Raw genomic sequence first — 21311 nt, 5'->3', positions numbered from 1 at the left:
CACCGCCACCGCAGGACCCTAAGCAGAGGACTCCACCGCCACCGCCACCACACGCTCTCGGGAGAGGCCTCCACCGCATTTAATGCGCTGGCTAAGACTGCATACCTAACCTCGCATCCACCATCTTCGAGGGGCTTAATCTTTTTATGCGTAAGAGAGCTAGCCTAATGTCATGGAGGGGATTAACCTAACTTTTTAAGCATAAGAGAGCTAGCCTAACCTCATGGAGGGGATTAACCTCCGTTTACGGCCGGATGCCCTTCCTGACGCCAATTGCAAATGATGGCGGCTATACACAGCTCCTTATGAGACGCCTTAACGGTGCTTGCGCAAGATGGTGGCTGCAAGATGGCTGCTATACATAGGCTCTTATGAGACACCCTAGGGATGCTTGCGCAAGATGGCGGCTGCAAGATGGCTGCTATACATAGGCTCTTATGACACGCCCTAGCTACGCTCGCGCAATATGTCGGCTACAAGATGGCGGCTATACATAGCTTCTTATGGGACGGCTTAAGGGCTATACATAGGCTCGAACGGGTTTAAGAAAATGGACTCAGGGGAAGCAGAAGTCGTTACCTTTTGGAATTTCGATGGTGTGGAGAGAGCAAACAAATCACACCGATGATTGTTATTTTTGTATGGTAAAAGTTGAAGGCCATAACAAGAAAAGTTTTTAAAGCATTGCATATCCAAACCTGAAATCAGCAATCACACCTGTACCACATGGACCTGACATTCCTGTGCGTAACTCACCAGCAACCCTGCAATCATCATCATCATCATCGTCTGGTTCTAGTGACAGCGATGAAATCTTGATAACCACAGAAGAGCTACAACCAGAGTTGTTTACTCAATGTGAACTAAACGACTTGGTAAGAGATCTGGGTCTCTCAAAGGAGTTGTCACAAATGCTGGGTTCTCCTTTAAAGGAGAAAAGGCTGCTGGCTCCAGGTACAACATTTTCCCGGTACCGAACAAGAGAAGAAGAATTCCGTGAATACTTCACTGAAGAGGTTCCTCTTGTTTACTGTAAGAACATAGAGGGAGTAGTATCAAAATATGGAATTACATACAAGTATGAATGGAGGTTATTTATCGATGGAACCGTAAACAATATCAAAGCTGTACTCTTACCCACCACCAACAAGTATGGTTCGATACCTGTAGCGTATTCTTACGTCTTGAAGGAAAACTATGAAACCCTTGCAATGTTATTAACAGCAATTAAGTATTCAGAGCACGAATGGATTGTATGTGGTGATCTAAAAGTTATAGGAATGCTTCTTGGACAACGGTCAGGTTACACAAATTATTCATGTTTCCTCTGCCTTTGGGACAGCCGTAGACGTGATGCACACTGGGTTAGAAAGGAATGGCCATCTAAAACAACAATGGATCCAGGAGACAAGAATATAATGAGATCATGTTTGGAGAAACGAGAAAAAAATCATTCTGCCACCTCTCCATATTAAACTAGGGATCATGAAACAGTTCGTAAAGGGATTGAACGAAGATGGTGACTGTTTTAAGTACATCTGTCAGAAATTCTCCTTCCTGTCTGATGCGAAACTAAAAGAAGGAATCTTTGTGGGACCACAGATACGGAGCCTTACGACAGATGAACAATTTGAGCGTTGATGACCTTTGAGGAAAGATTGGCTTGGATAGGTTTCAAAAATGTGATAAACGGTTTTTTGGGGAACAGGAAGCACCCAGATTACAAGAAAATCGTAGAAGATATGTTGATGGCTATGAAAAATTTAGGTTGTAATATGAGTATCAAGCTACATTTCCTTCATGGTCACCTCGACTTTTTCTCTGAAAAAGGAGATTTTAGTGGAGAACATGGGGAGCGGTTCCACCAGGACATGAAAGAGATAGAAACACGTTATCAGGGCAGGTGGAATGCTGTGATGTTAGCTGACTATTGCTGGTCTATGAAGAGGGATAATCCGGAGTTGCAGCACGTCAGACGATCACGAAGATCACACTTCCGCAGCAAAAGGAAGAGAGTTTAAGTCATGAAAATTGTATCCTGGACTTGCCATTTGTAGAATTTAATTTTATATGTTCACAAACAACGTAAATTATAAATTGTTTTCTGGATTCCTTTTATTTTAAGTTAGTTATAGTTACTTTACTGGTGTTTAATTCCCAAACTTCGCTGTAAGTTATATTACAGATTAAGTAAATACTTAATTTGAAATTCTGTAAAATCCTTACGTGATTCATAAAATTTGATTTCAGATTCATAAACAGGAGGCAAAACTTCATTACAATCACCCACCAAAACTAAAAGCCTAGAAAAAAGATCCATTTTCTAACTCAGTGTTTTTATTACTATTATTACTATCCACTAAGCCAACAACAGAAATGAGCGCCAAAATAATTCATGGAAGCTTCAAGCATGGAAATAGTTACTCTCTCTCACTAGTTTACGAATGGTGGAGCTGATATCAGTGGCTATTAGTCGCTGTTGTTGTGTTCTCAAGCTAGTGGGTTCGATCATGTCTGAGGTGTTTCAGTGTTAAAATGCAGTGTTGGATCGTTAAGGGGGAACCTACACCTTTGAACATAGAAAACTAGGGTGTATTCAAATCTTTTATGCAGCAATAGAATGAATGCCAAAAGGAAACTTGGTATGAAAAACACATTTTCCTTTATTATACGCTTACATATTTAGAAATCATATAAATCTATACCATTATATGTAATTCATTATTCGAAATGGCGGTGTATCACAGCCGTAATTTTGCCGTTTTCCCGATAATTTCCATAAACGTGAATATTTTTCTATGATGATTTTTATTAGGATTAGTAATATTATAGATACAAATAAAAAATAGTTTTGGTTTGATTTTGTTTAATTCAAAAATTCATGGGGTATTTCCTTTGGATCATGAGTGAAATTAACTTGTCCTATATTTACAAGGCATTATTTCCTTATGTGAACCAGTAAAAACCAAAGCAAGTGAGTCACATTTGTGTGTTTGCTAGTAAGATTTAATAGTTTCCTTTAAAAGAAAAATCTTTGTAAATTCTCTACCAATAATTCATGTACCGAATAATAATGTCCACGAAAATATATTAGGCAACAAAAGGCACATAACACAAACTGACTTACCTGGTTGAAGCCACTTTAATTAACAATATGCAGAATGTTCTTACGCGGGACTGTTTTGTATTCCGGACGTAAAATTTCCTATTTCTTCAGTATTATCACGGAATGAGTAATCTATGCAGTGTCAAAGGATAGAGCGCATTAACCTTAGTAGGTAACTGCAAAAATAAAAATAAAAGCGAAAAAATTGGCTTATCTTGTTTCTCCCCAGATGAGTGATCTGTTGGTATAGATTGAGGGAACGTTACAGCTATTTCACTTACGAGGACCAAAATTGAGGTTTTGCGTCTTATTTGAAGGTGATACTGAAATTTGGAAACGAATCAGTGAGACGCTTTCAGCCGTGTGTGGTGTTGATTATTTTTATTTAAATTTGAATACTTAAATCTTCTTCTGCCGCTTCCTGGTCTGTTTCCAATGATTGGGGTCAACATGTGATGTTGGTTAGGACCAGTTTTACGGTCGGATGACCTTCCCGACGCAACCCTCTGTGAAGGTGTGTTTTCGCTATTGTCTTTTTTTGTGGAAGTTGGTAGTGTGGGCCGCGCCAGTTGGCCGCGCGGCCACAGTCACGTAGCTCTGGGTTTGCATTCGGGAGATTGTGCGTTCGAATCCCACCGTCGGTATCCCTGAGGATGGTTTTCGGTGGATTTACTTTTTCACACCTGACAAATGCACTTATACTTCACGGCCATTACATTCACAACCCTAGACTTTTCCCTTCACCGTGAGCTCCTGAACCGAGGACAGGTATACTAAAAATCACTCTAGTATATTTTTTCTAGAATTTCGAAGAAGCAACTGTTGGTGTAGTAACATTTCTCTGAATAGTAAAGGAGGAAACACTGGAAAACGGTACAATGACCGCCTTCGTCTAAATTCAATGGATAGTGATGAGAGATTGTTGTTGTAATTTTATCTTTCTCACCTTTGCATTGGAAAGAATAAATCCTCCGATAAAGCGAAAGATAATTACTTTTTTTATTTTACACTTCTGTTTTCCTTTTGCTGATTTGAGCTTATCAGTCATTAACTGAATACTACTACCGCTACTACCGTATTACTGCTAATAATGTTGTTGTTTTCACGTGTGATTAACTACTTTTTTGACGGTTTTCGGAGTCACCGAGGTGCCGGAATTTCGTACTGCAAGAATTATTTTCTGTGCCAGTAAATCTACTGACACGAGGTGGAAGTACTTGAGCAGCTTCACATACCACCGAACTGAGCCGGGATCGACCTGCCAAGTTGGCGTCCGAATTCCAGCGCCTCAACCGTCTGAGCCACTCAGCCAGGCAGTAATTATTTCATACTTAATGAAGATTTTAAGTCATTTTAATATGTGTTATTAATCCATTCTTTAATTATTTATTGTCAGACTGATACAATTCGCAAGTAACAATATAAAAATAAACTTAGTTCTTACGTACGGTTGAACTTGCTAGATATCATCCATGTCCAAGCATTTGCTGGTGACTCTAAAGGGTAAGGAATGTAGTTATGCATACAAGTCTTGTGTTTCCGAGTTATGTGCATGAACAGAACACAGAAATCCGATAATTACGGGAAAGTATTTCCTAGCGTTTTTCAAGAACAAGGATTGCACCAGCCTTCGCACCCACCCCTATAGCCAGTCATTCACCCGCAAGAAAGTAAGGGAAAGGCTTTGGAAACAACAGTTAACTTTCCCGTTTAGTACATAATTATCCTCCCAAGTGTGTACTGTAGTTCTGTGCATGAAAAATGCCAAAAGTGAATCCACCACAAAATGTATTTTTAAATCAGCTAGTGAATGCATTTATGAAATACCTGCTTACGACAGACCGGCGTGTTTTATTTCGTAAATAGTGCACTAAATTAGTAGATAATTATTTCTGTAAAACAAGAGCTGTGCAGTAAATGGAAGACCTCAGTTTGTTTAATTATCGTGAAATCAATTTTGGTTTATTTTATAACATTTTTCCATAAATATAATAACATTTTATTGATCAATTTCAGTGATTTTAGACCTTAAACATCCGCCTTAGTGATGACTGTCACTGATGATTACCAACATTGAACCATTTGTCGGTGATGTCATTGGTGCCAGGTTGAGTTTAGACCTCACTCCCGTTTTTCTAAATAGAAAACCAGAGTAAACACGGGAAAAATTACATTCAGTACATCACAGGTAATCAGTATCGCCTGGAATCGAAGCACTGAATTTGTGCTTCCTATACTTCCACAGGTATGGAGTGAGATGAAAATATTTTGCATGGTTTAGGAGTCTTGAGCACGCGGTTGTGATAAATCTTATGCAGTTGAGACGTAGTAGGGACTGATTAGTTAAAATGCTACTTCATCACGCACTGTGGCAGTAAGTGCTTCACTCGTGATCAGCTAAATACTGTATACTACCTTCAATTAACTAAATATTATGCTATCGCTAGTCGTGGTGGGGGTACCCTATTGAAAGACAGGACCCTCGCGAGGAGTTGAACAAGTCATCATCGCGATGGAGACAACTTTCCTGATAAGCTGCGCTCTCCTAGCCCTGGTGGGAAGCGCGCTGACTGCGCCGCGAGGCTATAGGCTTCAAAAGTACGGTAAGAATCTTCCAGATTATCTTTTATGGAAAACCCATATATAACATACCCTGTTCACGACAGACACCACGAACGTTTGTCAGTTAGTGTGCGTTACAAGGGCAACAACCGGCTGAAATAACAACACTAACTACTATTACAACTACTGCTACTACTCTTCATGTACCGAGCTCGATAGCTGCAGTCACTTAACTGCGGCCAGTATCTAGTATTCGGGAGATAGTACGTAGGTTCGAACCCCACTGTCAGCAGCCCTGAAAATGGTTTTCCGTGGTTTACCATTTTCACACCAAGCAAATGCTGGGGCTGTACCTTAATTAAGGCTACGGCTGCTTCCTTCCCACTCCTATTTCTTTCTTGTCCCAACGTCGCCATAAGACCTATCTGTGTCGGTGCGACGTAAAACAACTAGCAAACAAAACTCTTCTTGTATCTTAAACCGTTTACCCTACAGGGCTGGTTTTCCCCTCGTACTAAGCGAGGAATCCCACCTCTACCGCCTCAAGGACAGTGTCCTGCAGTGTTAGAATTTGGGTCTGTTGATACAACTTGGGAGGAGGACCAGTACATAGCACCGATGGCCTCCACATTTATGCTGAACAGTGGCCTTGTGGGTAGGGGGGGGGGAGCGAGATCGGAAGGGATAACAAGGAGCATGAAAGGATGCTGTGAACCAGGTCCTCCAGGGGTGGCAGATAATCACACTAACCACTGCACAACGGAGGCGGACACTACTACTACTTATACTACTACTGATAATAATAATAATAATAATAATAATAATAATAATAATAATAATAATAATAATAATAAACTATTGCCTCTATTGTACGCAAGCATTCTAATTTGACGCCATATGGCTGCTTGCTCGTCATTTTCCACGTTATGGTTTACTCAATGCCTACTAGACGGCAGAGTGCACCAAATTTTTCTTGAGAGTTTATATTTGAGTTTGAACGAAAATTGTCGAGCAAACACCAAGTGCGTCACCAGAGATCTTATACATGTTGACATCTTTCGTTATTATTCTAAATAATTATATTTTTCAATTATTTTTAGCTTGTGGCATTAAATATATTTTATTAATGAATATTTACATAAACAGATTTTCATAAATTGATAATCAGCAATGCTCTGGGCAGTCATAATATAATACGAGGTTTGGTGCATAAGTCATGCCAACTATTTTCTTCATCATGGTGCTACAACACAATACAATACTCCTTCATGGGTCCTTGAGACCCCCGACGAGGACACGTACGCTGTGGCGCTGGGTACGTTGAAAAACAGCCTGAACATGGAATTTTCTACAGACAGTATATGTCATAGACTGGGCCGTATGAAGAAGACAGCAGCTGAGGTGGGGTCTGCAGGAAATAGGCCGATCATCATTAAATTCCTCAGGTACCATGAAAGAGACCAAATTATTAAACATATAATCTCTGACGTCCACAAGGAAAGAAGTATTGCGTAAAGCTCGGAAATTCTGGTTTATGCGGCGGGTTCCGACGCAGGACGACCGTATTATCGTTCATTTAGAAGACGGGAAAACGATCCACATTAGCTCACCTAATGAATGGAACTTACATATGAGGCGGTTAGGTGGATTATCGGAGTGATTTAACCATTATTATGTGCCCACTAAATATTATTATTATTATTATTATTATTATTATTATTATTATTATTATTATTATTATTATTATTATTATTATTATTATTATTATTATTAGGTTTACGTGTGTGATTGTGTGTGTGGTGCGTTAACCAGTCAGCTGTCCATTTCTTCAGGAAATCCAGGTAAGATTGTTTTTGTCTCAGTTAAAGTGTGCCCGTTATTCAGGTAGCTACGGTATTTCCTCATGACAATGACCTCTCTATGAATAGCTCACCCCTCATTCCTTCCCAGAACATGGATGCCGGTAATCTTTTGAAACAAGAACTTTCACTATATCCTCATACTCTCCAGTGTTGTCACTTGAACAGCCTAAGTTTGCCCGCACACATTGATGAAATATTTAACTAAAATAGCGTCCATTTGATAGGTATTAGTGAAAGTTGGTTATCGCCATCAGTTCTAAACAACATGGTTCGCCTTAACGGCTATAACCTCTACCGCCATGATCGTATAAATAAGAGGGGAGGAGGTATACTTTCTCTACTGTAGAGATGACCTGAAGAGCCGTATCATTTGTACCTCATCGACCGGTGACTTGACGTGGACGGAATTTATGTTCGTTGAAGTAGTTGCCAGTGGACAGAAAATACTTATTGGAGTGGTTTACCGACCACCTAAAGTATCTTACTTGACCAAGTTTGAAACGCACCTACTTAACTTGCTATCAGCCTATCAACATCTATATATAAAATAAGAGTTTTGTCTGTACATTGCTCAGAATTTAAAAAGAATGGTATTTCTGTACCAGTCGTGTCCACAGTAACAAGGAAATGCACTTTTTAATTTTCCGTAATTTCTGTCTGTCTGTATGTGTGTACACGCATCACGAGAAAACCGCCAAAGAGAATTTAATGAAAATCGGTATGCAAAGTCGGGCAATAAGTCGCTACAATCTAGGCTATAAATAATTTTAATCACGCTGAGTAAAATGGTAGTTTAGGGGGAACGCTTAAAATTTAATTCTGAAATATTCATGTTATTATTGGTCGTATCTTAATGAAAATCGGCATGCAAAGTCGGTGAATAAGTCGCTCTAATCCATGCTATAAATAATTGTATTCACGCTGAGTGAAATGGTAGTTTAAGGGAAGGCCTAAAATGTAATTCTCAAATATTTGTGTTATTGGTGGTCGTATCAGTATTCAAAGTCGAAAAATGCGTCGCTATAATCTAGGCCATAAATAATTTCACTCACGCAGAGTGACATGGTATTTTATGGGAAGGTCTAAAATGTAATTCTCAAATGCGTTGGTGTATGGCTTTAGTGCCGGGATGTGTCCGAGCACTTCGGCTCGCCAGGTGCAGGTCTTTTGATTTGACTCCCGTAGGCGACCTGCGCGTCGTGATGGTGATGAAGACAACACATACACCCAGTCCCCGTGCCAGGGGAATTAACCAATCGAACCCGGGACCCCTGTGACTAAAGTCTAGCACGCTAACCATTTAGCCATTGATATTTATGATATTAGTGGTCGTACTGATATAAATACTACATAACTAAAGTTATATAGTATAAAATTTCCTATCATTTATATCTTATACATTGTTAACGCACCGGCTGTTATCACAGAGATATTACTGAATTTGGATCTTTCTTACCAAGTCCATATCAGCGCCGAGTCACAAGAAAATGGGTCAACAGAATTTAAAGAAAATCGGTGTGTAAAGTCGGAGAATAAGGCACTACAGTCTACGCAGGAATTTTTTAAGACGCCATAATATCACAAAGTCGAAAGAAAACTAAATCTGAAGGCCTGCAATATAGAAAGCTCATAAAATTGATCAACAATAACATTATATTTACCATTGTTTGTTGTAATGTGCTTTGTGTCTTCTGTTGCCACTCATCTCCGATAGATAGGATTACTGCTGCGTACCGAGTATTTTTTTAAATTTAGCCTACGTTACACCGACACAGATAGGTCCTATGGCGATGATGGGATAGTAAAGTGCTAGGAGTGTGAAGGAAGTGGCCTTGGTCTTATTTAAGGTACAGCCAAAGCATTTGCGTGGTGCGAAAATGCGAAAACACGGAATACCATCTTCAGGGCTGCCGACAATGTGGTTCGAATCCACTATCTCCCGGACGCAAGCTCACAGCTGCGAGCCCCTAACCACACAGCCAACTCACCCCGTCGTACCGAGTGTAACAGCCTGCCTGAATATTGTTGAGAAGAAGGTGGGAGTTAGATTACTTTCTTCTTTAGCATCCCATTCCTCTGGTTCATAAATTTTTTGATACTACTGGTACGTAACACACTGGTTCATCAAAGCATTCAAGCTATTCAATCCCTACTCTGAGGCAATGATTGGAATGAACAGTGTGCATATATAACATAGATCGGCACCGCAGTACCGTTCCTTAAAAGTGAGAAAATGTGCGGTTTTTCATTTGATCGAGTATTTTATATGATAACATTGAATTTAATCGCTACTTTCCTACTGACGTTTTTGTAATGACATATGTTGACTTCAGTTAGGAAAACCACGAAGTAAGTCTTTCTGAAAATCCCGTAGCGAAGCACGGGTACATCAGCTAGTATCATTATATTAGGGGACTTCAATACAAATCTACTTACGAAGAAATACGATACTAAGGAACTAGAAGACTTGTTTTCCTCATGTGACTTGACTACTCTTCCCTCTGACCCTACTAACCATGTACTTACTGCCAACATTTCCCACACTTTAATAGATCTCAAAGTAACAAACAATCCTCAGAAAGTGGTAACCCCGGACAAATTTCAGTACCGGCCGTATCCAGCCACGATCTTATATTTCTTGTGTACTCACTTCACGTTCCAAAATATAAACCTAGGTATATAACGGGCAGGATTATGAAAGATATTGACATGTATGAATTATGACACGATGCCTACAATCTTCCGTGGAATAGCATTTTAAATCTGACAGACACTGATGCAAAAATAAATACATTTAATTCGTTAATACACAATCTACACAACAAATATGCACTGAAAAGGCATATCAGGATATCCCGCAAATCTAATCCATGGATAACTTCTGCAGTTAAAAATATGATGTCTCAACGTGATGCTTTTACCGAGATTACAAACGTACTCAGGAACCAAATGACTATGAACAGTATAGAATAATTAGGAATACAACTAAACAAATCATCCGTAATCTTAAATTTAAATATGTTCGCGAATCAGTAAGTAACCTAAATACGGATAGTGCCTGAAGGCATCTCCGAGCCATGGGCATAGGAAAAACACATGAACAGCTTCAGGTACTTGACATTCCTCTCGACGATTTAAATGAGTATTTCACGGAAGAGGGAGCTCAGTCTAATCCGCTTAACAGATCACACCTAAATAACGTCCCAGCACCTGTCCTACAAAATCGTCTCTGCTTTGCCTTTCGTATCGTCAGCACTAATGAACTTAAGAAAGTCTTGTATTCTATTAAATCCATAGCAAGTGGTATCGATGAAATTCCTGTCACTTTCATACATAATATTATTGGCCTTATTCTACCCATAATCACCTTAATCGCTGTCTCAAAAACGGCCAATTACCGACAAATTGGAAGTACGCCAATGTAATTCCACTTCCTAAAAACCCAGGTTCTAAACTCCTATCCGATTACCGTCCCATTTCGATTCTCTATGCTCTCTCCAAAGCGTTAGAACGGTTGCTACATGCGCAAATACTGGAATACCTTCAGGCTTACTCTCGTCTTGATCCGCTTCAATCTTGCTTCAAGAAGGGTCATAGCACAGCAACTGCCTTACTCAAAGTGACTGGGGACATCAGACAAGCAATGGACGAAAGACAAGTGACAATACTCACACTCCTTGCCTTTAGCAGTGCTTTTGACACGAGAAGCAACCAGACATTGCTGATGAAGCTCAAATCATTTTTCGGTAATGTTGCTTTAAAACATTTCACCGTATATCTTACAGATCGTGTGCAGAGTGTTATAGTAAGAGATACTGCTTGTCAGTGGCGTCTCCGGAAGGCAGGAATCCCCAAGGTTCTGTTCTTGGACCCCTTTTGTTTGTCCTCCATATTAATGACATTTCCCCTAAAATAAAGTATTATAGATATCACCTCTTTGCCGATGGCCTCCAAATTTACTGCCACGTTAATATAAATAATATATCGAATGCAATAAGAGATATTAACTTCGACCTTCAACAACTCACTGTGTACGCCAGTGAAAACTCTCTCCTCCTCAACACTAAAAAACTCAAACAGTCACTATATATTCTCAAAAATTATTAAACACCATGTATAAAAATTATGCTATTCCTCCGGTGACATTGAATGCCACCGTAATCGCGTTCACTAAGGAAGTGAAGAACCTAGGTATGACCCTGACTGAAACTCTTGACTGGTCTGCACACGTAAGAAATACATGTAGAATGATGTACACGACGCTACACCCTCTGAAACGACATAAGGACATTTTGCCACAAGACGTAGATATAAAACTACTCCAAATTTTGATACTATCAATACTTGACTGCTGCGACATTGTCTTCGTTGATGCGACCCGTGAACAAACTATGAACCTTCAACGAGCATTGAACTTTGATCTTCGACTTGTTTTAACTTGAGTTACGATCCTCACATAACCCCTAGCTACACATTTCTTTCCTGGCTGAAACCCTAGAAGCGACGGAAATTCCACGTACTTACGTTGATATATTGAACTCAGAAGGAAAATCTACCCAAGTACATCTCTTCAAAATTCCATTTATTATCCTCATTCCATAATTGTAACACTAGATCTGGCACTTCCCTCGCTATTCCCGTCAACAACTCTTCAATATATAACAGATCCTTCGTTGTGGCTGGGTCACGACTTTGGAATTCACTCCCAGCTTCTGTCAGAAACTCGAACTCAATGTCGAAATTTAAGACTGCGTGTAGAGATTACCTGTTGAATACCGCTGATTGTCTCGTGTGATTGTTTCGTGTGTATGATGACGTGTGATAGGTTGTGTGATTGTGATTTTTATAGTGTAATGTACATAATATTTAGCTTCTTACTCTTATACATAGATCGCTTTTATGGCCATACTTTTATTTCCACTTAATTTAGTACTTATTGTGTTCTCTTTATGCATTGCTTATTTTTTCAGTTTGTATCTTACTTTTCATTATGACCTTGTCTCTTTCTTATTATCTTTAAGCTCCGAATTTCTTCCTTCATTATCTATTGTCCAAATCTGTAATTGTTAGCTTATCTTTATTTTATGATAGAATAGTACATTTCTTTTATATATGCATTATCTGTAAATTAATTATGTGGTTAAGAGTGAGAGGGTGCCAAGAGCCCTAACTTCGCCCCAGCTAATGTAAATAAATAAATAAAGACATAAATAAATAAATAAATAAATAAATAAATAAATAAATAAATAAATAAATAAATAAATAAATAAATATGGCCTGGGAAGCATGACACTCTTATTAGAGGCAAAAATTATAGGCGTTTTTTAATAAATCACCAATATTTATAAAGTGAAAATACAAGTTTTCAGTGCTCAGGGAAATTATCCACCTTTTCACACCTCATTTCTTAAGATAGGTTGGTTTTGAGAGCCACAGTTCGAATCTATTCTATAGAAACAACATATGACGTGTGGAATTAAATTATGCCACAGTGCTGGTTGGAGAAGGGTATATAATTCAAAAGGGCTTGCAGACTGAAGTCTGAAAGGCAAACAGTCTGTATGTGTCCATTATGTATAATCCATTATCTGTTATAACTACTGATCAGCTATTTAAGCATTTATAGCTTAGAATACTAACTTACTGAAGGAAATAAGAAGCATACCCTTTCCCGGACAACAGTTCTGTTATGATGTTTGCATAAACGTTAGGGGCTCACCCTAATAGAACCCCTGGAAGCAATGTTACTCTTGCTACATTATGGAAGCTTGGTCTGGGCGACACTCCCTACTAGAGAAATTAGTTTGCGTTCTAAACTATTACTGTCCAAACATGTGTGTTGTAATCATAATTGATATATGCTCTTTATCGGGACAATATGCGAATAGCTAGATGCTTGCTATTTTACCACTGATGTGGAAAAGTTACGCATCTTGTACTTGGACGTCATTTTGGTAACTGAGTGCTACTTTTGTCGTCAATTCCAAAGGACTCGGGATATTTCATGTTTTGGTTGAAGGTAACGAATATGAATATAGTCATAATGCTTGCTATTAAGTATCCTTAGAATAGTGGCTAGAAAGTGTTCGAGATGAAATCAATGTTAGGGAATGAATGCTTCCCATGAAACTGTTGCTAAGGGCCGGTTTGCGTTCAAGTGATTATGTGAAGCGAGCTTAGATCGGGTTAAGAGAAATACAGGGTCTTTCATACAAACTAAGAACGTCAAAGCGGCGTACTCTCATATTCGTAAGCCGCAGTATTGGAGGCCCGCAAGGGGCTCGAACATGTTCGACATTGCCAGCATTAGTCTGAATCTCAGATGTTGACACGGTGAGACAGTTTTCAGTGGATGACAGTATTTTCGAAAGTAAAAGTTATTTTAAGTACCAGTCGTTTCGAGGTGTGCGCGATGCATTTGTTCAGCAATTTCCTGGTTAGTACCACCTTCACGAGCACAGGTTCACGTAACTTAATTGTAAATAAATTCCAAATTGGCTCAGTGCTCAATAAAAGACATGAGCGCTTACGAAGAGTTTTAACAGAGGAAAAGCTAGATGGCACTGCTGCGAATTTTGAGCGGTCACCGAATATGTCACTCGCAAAATTTGCACAAGTACGAGTGTCTGCTAGAGGAAATGTGCTGCTCCTCAGCTTTCACTGTAAATAAGTCAAATATAAAAGTAATTGAGAAGTCTTCACCTTATCAATGCATTAATTTATTTACTAAAGTAGTAAATTCTGTCAGTACCGCTTTCGATCCCTAGGGGATCATCCTCAGCTGACACACAAAAAGGTTTATATAATTAAAAAAACATCACATATGAGAGATTATACCTTCATTAATAGTCCAATTGAATCAGACATTGAAAGATAATTTGTTGTTGAGATATTAGTGGATTCATCTATTGGCTTAAAAATACCATTGTGTGAGGTATATAACTTTGTTATGTCTAGGTTATTGAACATCAAGTGGGCTTTACACTTGCTCACATTAATTATAAAACTGAGATAAAGTTTACACTTATATACTCTAGTGTTTGTAATTGCTGTATAGGCTTAAAGATCTATAGTATTGAGGCATATAGTTTCATTGTATCTAATCTAAAAACACCAAGTAAGTTTTTACATTTCTTGCATTAATTCTGGGACGTTACATTTTTGTAAAATTAGTCCAGCTAATAGATTATAATAAGTCAAATAACGTATCTTGATATGAAATTAACCCTTGTTTTGCCCTGGTAATTTTTTGAAAACATTCTTTTGGGACGTATATTACTTGTTAATGTGTTAAGTAAATTATTGTGACACTGATACTTTACGAACGATTTGTACATTTAGAATTAATGTTATGTGTTTAATTCATTTTAAAGTAATTAAAGTTTTAGATAATTTCGGGTGGAAGTTTGTCCTTCATTGCAGCCTAAATAGTCTACGAAATACATAATCTTTTCAGACAAATAATACAAATAACTTAGATGATGGTCTTATGTGTTTACGTGTCGCGCAATACATACGTACACGATTTCAACTGTCATTGGGCGGTCACCAATTAGCCTAGTGAACCCGAGAACAAATCCTCACACATTGGAGGAAATGAAAGAAAGCATAGGAATGAAATCAGAAAAGTTACAGTGGCAGAACTCACTCGCATCAGCTAGGAGGTGGTTATCAGATACAATCCGTGTATAAAACAGGAAGGGCGTACTTTCCGGCACCTTTTATAAGGTAAGATTTCGTATAACATTGTATACACCCGGCCGCGTACGACGTAAGTTCGAATGAGGCATCTGCCGAAGCGCAGAGTAAAAAAACACAGTGCGTTTGGACTTAGTTTATATGAGAGGTCCTATAGACGAAGACCTGTGTTCTAATAATTCAGAGGTAGACACGGAAGTGGCTACTTTTTTTTTTGCTAGTCGCTTTACGTCGCACCGACACAGACAGGTCTTATTGCGACGATGGGACAGGAAAGGGCTAGGAGTGGGAAGGAAGCGGCCGTGGCCTTAATTAAGGTACAGCCTGGTGTGAAAATGGAAAATCACGGAAAACCATTTTCAGGGCTGCCGACAGTGGGATTCGAACCTACTATCTCCCGAATACTGGATACCGGCCGCACTTAAGCGACTGCAGCTATCGAGCTTTGTGAAGAAGTGGCTACTGTAGAGTTCTGAAAGATCTTGCTATATCTGCAGCAGACTTGTGGCTGATTGACATTACAGTCAGTAAAATTAATCCATGTACAGCATATCCAGTTGTTTATGGGGAGACATGTATGTCCTGAGGTTCACTGAACCTAACATTAAAATGAGTGCCAGGTTAATTCATGATAATAAAGTCGGCTGAGCTAGCTGACTAATACGCCACACTTGGTACTGAGGTTGTGGTTGGCGGAAGCATTTTCATTCCACTAGTCTGAGCACCTCCATGGCCTGTACCGAGATGGATCTCCTCTGAGGGAGGGTATAATATGCAGAGTTATAATACGTACATCAGCGTTATCATGGAGTGCAAAAGATCGGTAACAAGGTAACGGGTTTTTTCAATGCAGGTGTTTCAATCTATCTGTACCCTGACCGTGATTTTGCTCACATAAAAGTGACTGAAGTATGAGCTAATGGAATAGAGCCATTCGTTATCCAGTCAGTCCCTGGGAAGATTTTAGGCTTAAAATCCATAATAAAAAACTCCAAATACTGTTGTTTACGTTTGTTTCCAATTTTTACAGTTGTCAAATAGTGGGACTATATTTTAATTAAAGAAATGGCCACTAGCTTCGCGGCTCTCATCCTTTGCCTTTCCAGAGGTCGGAGTTTACAAACATCCAGAAAAATAAATGAAGAATGAATCAACACCAACAACTGTCGGAAATGCTCATTCTGCACTGTAGTGTTCTTTGCATCGATTCACACGCACAATGTTATTAAAATACCATCGTATGACATTAATTACTTACAATAAATGAAGAGCATGTGATACATAATTTATTTGGCTCTAACAATTGCTCTTTATTTCTGGTTGCAGATGAAGACTTGTTCCATCCTGTAGTAATTCAGAGAACCAGGAAGAATTTACGGCATAACATTGATGAGGAAGGTAAGTATAAATTGCATTTTATGTTTTTCATCCCAAATTTTGATTGTCGGACCGTGTAGCTCAGATGGTAGAGCCCAGGTCTGTCCGGTGGTGTCTGAAAGGGCTGAAATACGTCAGCCTCATGTCAGTGTTACTATCGGCACGTAAAATAGGTCCTGCGAGAAATATTCCGAGACCTCGGCATCACCAAAAACCGCAAATATAATTACTGTTTAGTAAAGCCAAATCGGAAGTTAGTGTGTTCGAACCCCACTGTCGACAGCCGTAAAGATTGTTTTCCGTGGTTCCGCCTTTTCACACCAGGTTTATGCTATGGCTGTTCCTTAATTAATGCCACGGCCGATACTTTCCCACTCATAGTACTTTTCTATCTCACCGTCACCATAACCCCTATCTGTGTCGGTGCGACGTAAAGCAAATTGAAGGAGAAATAACATTATTATTGCAGGCCTAATATTTTGTAGATAAACGTCTTAAGACAGATAAAGAACAGTGCTTAATTTCTCGATCATTGCGTAACTTTTTTCAATATAGTTACCAAACGTAGGGGGGCTAATTTATTCTGATGAGTTTGAAAGCCGAGTGGCTTCTTACCAATGTAGTCTCGGTTCGAAACCCAGACGATGTAAGTTGATTTTTAAATGAATTATCACGTTACTGACGTTCTTCCATTTTAATGTCGAGGTCCTTTGGCTGCGATCACAATATTAACATGACATTGCCTATGAGTCTGTCGAACATAAAATAGTAAATTAGGAAACACAATGACATACTTGAACATTCATTATTATTAATAACATAATGACTAGTTTCGTTTACAAGAACGCCGTCAGATTCTATCAAACAACTCTCTTATCGTGCGTATAGCTCAAGGTCGCCGATACCCGGGGGCAAGGTGGGGCCATGGCCCCCTCTAGCTCTCAGGGAAAGGCAAAAATCTAGTGTAGTCACGTGTTTTCCTTTCAAGAAAATGACTTAAATGTCAGTATTGCGTAAAAGCGGTAGTACCGACCCCCACTAACAGGCAGGGGATACCGTGGGTTATTCTACCGCAGAACATAAATCGCCATTTATCTTCCAAAATACTAAAATTACTACGTACCCCCAGGTCTGGGCCCCCGTCTAGAAACTCTCATATGGGCGCCCAAGGTATAGCCTATATATATGTACAAAAGTTGGAACGTTGCTTACATTTCTAACTACTTACGAGATTATGAACAAGCCGAAAATCTGTTTGAAAGTTGAAATCTGAGAATATTGTTTTAGAACGAAACTAGACATTCTGTTACTAACAGTAGTGTTTTTCTTTCCGTATTTTGTAAAGTGTTACTTAAATTTGTATTTAAGCAAACAAGTTGTCTACGTGGTTTGCAATAGGGAGATAGTGGTTTCTCACCCCACTGTCGGCTCCTCTGAAAATGGGTTCCAATGGTTTTCCATTTTCAAATCAGTAAAATGCTGGGACTGTACATTAATTAATGCTACGGTCAAGTCATTGCCTTCGTGTCTTTGTGACGAAAAAGGAAAGTGGTGTCAAATTAAACCTTCAGGGAAATGAAATTATCGTAAATAAGGGTTTCAGTAAATCAAACTCAAGTTGATAATGCCTCGTGTCGGCAGATTTACTGGCACGTAAAAGAACTCCTGCGGGACTAAATTCCGGTACCTCGGCGTCTCCGAAGACCGTAAAAAAGTAGTTAGTGGGACGTAAAACAAATAATATTATATTATTATTATCAAATTGATAATGATTAATTTATGTGTATGTAATGAATCCTTCTCCAGAGACATGTGCATGGAATCTTGAGTCAACAAGTGCAGTATTCAGCGCGTCGCAATGGAGAAACTAACCCAGGACTTATGAAACTACCACTCTAGACTATGATATATGGCCTCTTTGATGAAGTAGTCCTTTGTATGTCTTTCAGTCATGGCCATCAGTCACTACTTCACATCACAGCCTGCTCGGTAGCTAGGTAACATCGCGTCACACATTTCGTGACGCAAATCTTTAAACGACCTGCAAACATAAGACATATTTTATGTCTTAAATAATTAAGTCGATACTGAAAAGAAATGCGTTCAAATTCGTGCAAATCTATAATATTAATTTAGGTAATTCAACGCTTATTGATAGAGTGAAGTTTGTGTCTCTTTTATTTGAACTTAGAATGAGATGCCCTGGTCAAGTTTGTTCCCCAGTACCATTATATCAATTGCGTTAAAAAAATCTGCGTTATTGTTATGCGGAGTAATTACGGTCTTTGTCATTCATGACACTACTTCCGAAATTTTTGAAGATACGCAATCGTCCTGCGAATGATGACGGATCCCGTGTTACTGTCTTCAGAAAGCGGATCATTATATAACCTCTGCCCGCTACCACTGTTCAGTGACTTGGATATTTGGCTGTGGCAAGATTCTGTTTTTAAGTTTCTTTGTTTCTGATTAATAAATCTGGGAAACCTCCTCTTTGATTTATAATTTCCAGGATATTAATCTCTCACTGTTGAAAAACCAGACTTTTCATTTTTTTCTGTAACCTACTAAACTGAGTGGTCTCCATCTTTTCACACTAACGAGAAAAGAGATTTCTTTTTGATATTGAACAAATAGCCAAATTTTACTTGGAGATAATTCAACAGTACAAAACAGTCCCCGATAACATCCAGCCAAACTGAGTTACCTTGTTTGTTTCTGAATGTCGTTAATATAAGTTCCTGCATTTAGATAAGTCACTTTATCGTCCGTGTAGTGTTTTATGTTGTTATTGCGTACGAGGACATTATTATCTTGTAAATGAATTAATGGTTGTGAATTTACCCAGCTGCCTTCGGTAATGACCACTGATGAACCTGATTACCTACCAGTACACCAATATGACTTACAGCACTTTGTTTACGGCATAATGATGATGCTTGTTGTTTAAGGGGCCTAATATCTAAGGTCATCGGCCCAGGATATAACATAAGAAAAGAATTCCTGGTCATTAAAATACGAGCTGTTTTCACCCACAATACAGAGAAGATAACTCATTCATTTTATTAAATTAAACAATATCAAACCCAAGCCATTATTAAAAATAATGTTTCATAAAACTCCTAATGCTTTGGAAGCATTTGGCGAAAAACCATTTTGTTGCTTTAAAAACAAAAATCTTGACTCGAAATCAATATTTATCCATTATGTTATTTCCTGGGATAAGTGACTTAATTCTTTGAGTTTGGTAACACACATAAAACGTATTTTCCGAAACTGACTTGTGTTGTATTTTGATATGCATTTATTTTAACAGGTGCTGTCTTCTGGTGGAAAGGAGCCCAAGAAAACCTCATTAACCGCTTGAAAGAAGTTCCAAACACCAATAAAGCGCGCAATGTGATCATGTTCCTAGGAGACGGCATGTCGATACCAACCTTAGCTGCGGCCAGGACGTATCAGGGACAAATGGAGGGCAGAACGGGAGAGGAGAGTAACCTCTTCTTTGAGAACTTCCCGTACACGGGATTATCCAAGGTATTGTATTTTAGTTCACTAAAGTCCTCGTTTATTTGCAATGAATCGATAACTGATTTCAGTGAGCTCTTGCATGCCGGCTTTTAATGCGCCCGAAAATTTCCTAGGCAGTTATCCCGTTCTAATCAGTCCAATATTAATATTTCTAGCTCTTCGTTTTCAGCGGTATTAGGCCTATATCTTGCTTCATTTAATCTCCGCATCCAAACTTTCATCATTCAATCTGGCGTAGTTCCTTCGGAAAGTGTCAACAATATCCGTAAGTATAGATTTACCACAAGATATCATTCCTAACGCCTTCTGGCATGCGTACATTTTTAAAGCGTTTATCATGTCCCAGAATTTTGAACTCCACTTAAATCTGTACATTCTGTACCTATGATCACGATGCCAACTTTTACTCCTTGTCATATTTGCTTGTGGGTCTGGGTTGAGTATTATTCACTACCAACACTACTGTAAGTCTAAATCCTGAACTTTATATCGCGAGGTAGCTCTCTGGCAACCTGCTTCAAAAGACAGCATAGTGACCAGCAGTTCGATACATACGACTGGATGTCCGTGTTGATTTCAGCACTCACCTCTTAATAATAACATACCACACTACCAACAACCGAAGGAATGCGTAATAATGAATACGCCTCACCACATAGATTTTGAGTCCGGAGGCCATTCAGCCGTAAAACTGGATGTCATACGTAGTGACTACTTCGGGCGATAGCGATACAGGCCAAGAAAGAAAATATAATTTAATAGGGAATCTGTAATATTTTCAACCATTTAACTGATATGTAATTTTTTGTTAAGACTATTAGGTGCTTAGCCGTAGATTCTACGAGCTTACATTCCTTTCAAATTATCCAAGAACGTAATTTCTACGTGCTCCAGATTTAGATTAATTTAAAATTCCCGCCCGCAGTTTTGATGGGCTTCATTATAGCTACATGTTTTGGAAATATGTGGTAGCAATTATTGTTGCTAGATGGCTCTATGTGTTTCTGTGGTTTCTCACTTTCCCACTAGGCAAATAATAGAAGCTGTATCATTGCTGTATTCATATTTTGTGAATCTGCATTTACCGAGCGACTTTGCTGCGCAGTTAGCGCAATACGTGTTTCCGCGCTTTCTGATTTTCGCACTAGACAAATGATGAAAGATATACCTTAGCT

The 21311-nt window shown here is 38.9% G+C and overlaps 1 protein-coding gene across 1 annotated transcript in view; it reads left to right on the top strand.

Annotated features, from left to right (window-relative positions):
* Positions 1-11642: 11642 nt before the first annotated feature.
* LOC136874579 (membrane-bound alkaline phosphatase-like) overlaps positions 11643-21311 on the top strand; it is a 49438-nt gene continuing 39769 nt past the window's right edge. The window contains exons 1-3 of the mRNA XM_068227860.1: positions 11643-11721; positions 16555-16626; positions 19922-20142. Of these exons, the coding sequence (XP_068083961.1) occupies positions 11643-11721; positions 16555-16626; positions 19922-20142 (372 nt within the window). The remainder of the gene's footprint in view (positions 11722-16554; positions 16627-19921; positions 20143-21311) is intronic.

This window comes from Anabrus simplex, chromosome 5 (assembly GCF_040414725.1).
Source record: "Anabrus simplex isolate iqAnaSimp1 chromosome 5, ASM4041472v1, whole genome shotgun sequence".
NCBI classification, from domain to species: Eukaryota; Metazoa; Arthropoda; class Insecta; order Orthoptera; family Tettigoniidae; genus Anabrus; species Anabrus simplex.
The sequence above is the reverse complement of the archived record's forward strand: the minus strand, read 5'-3'. Positions and strand labels throughout refer to the sequence as shown.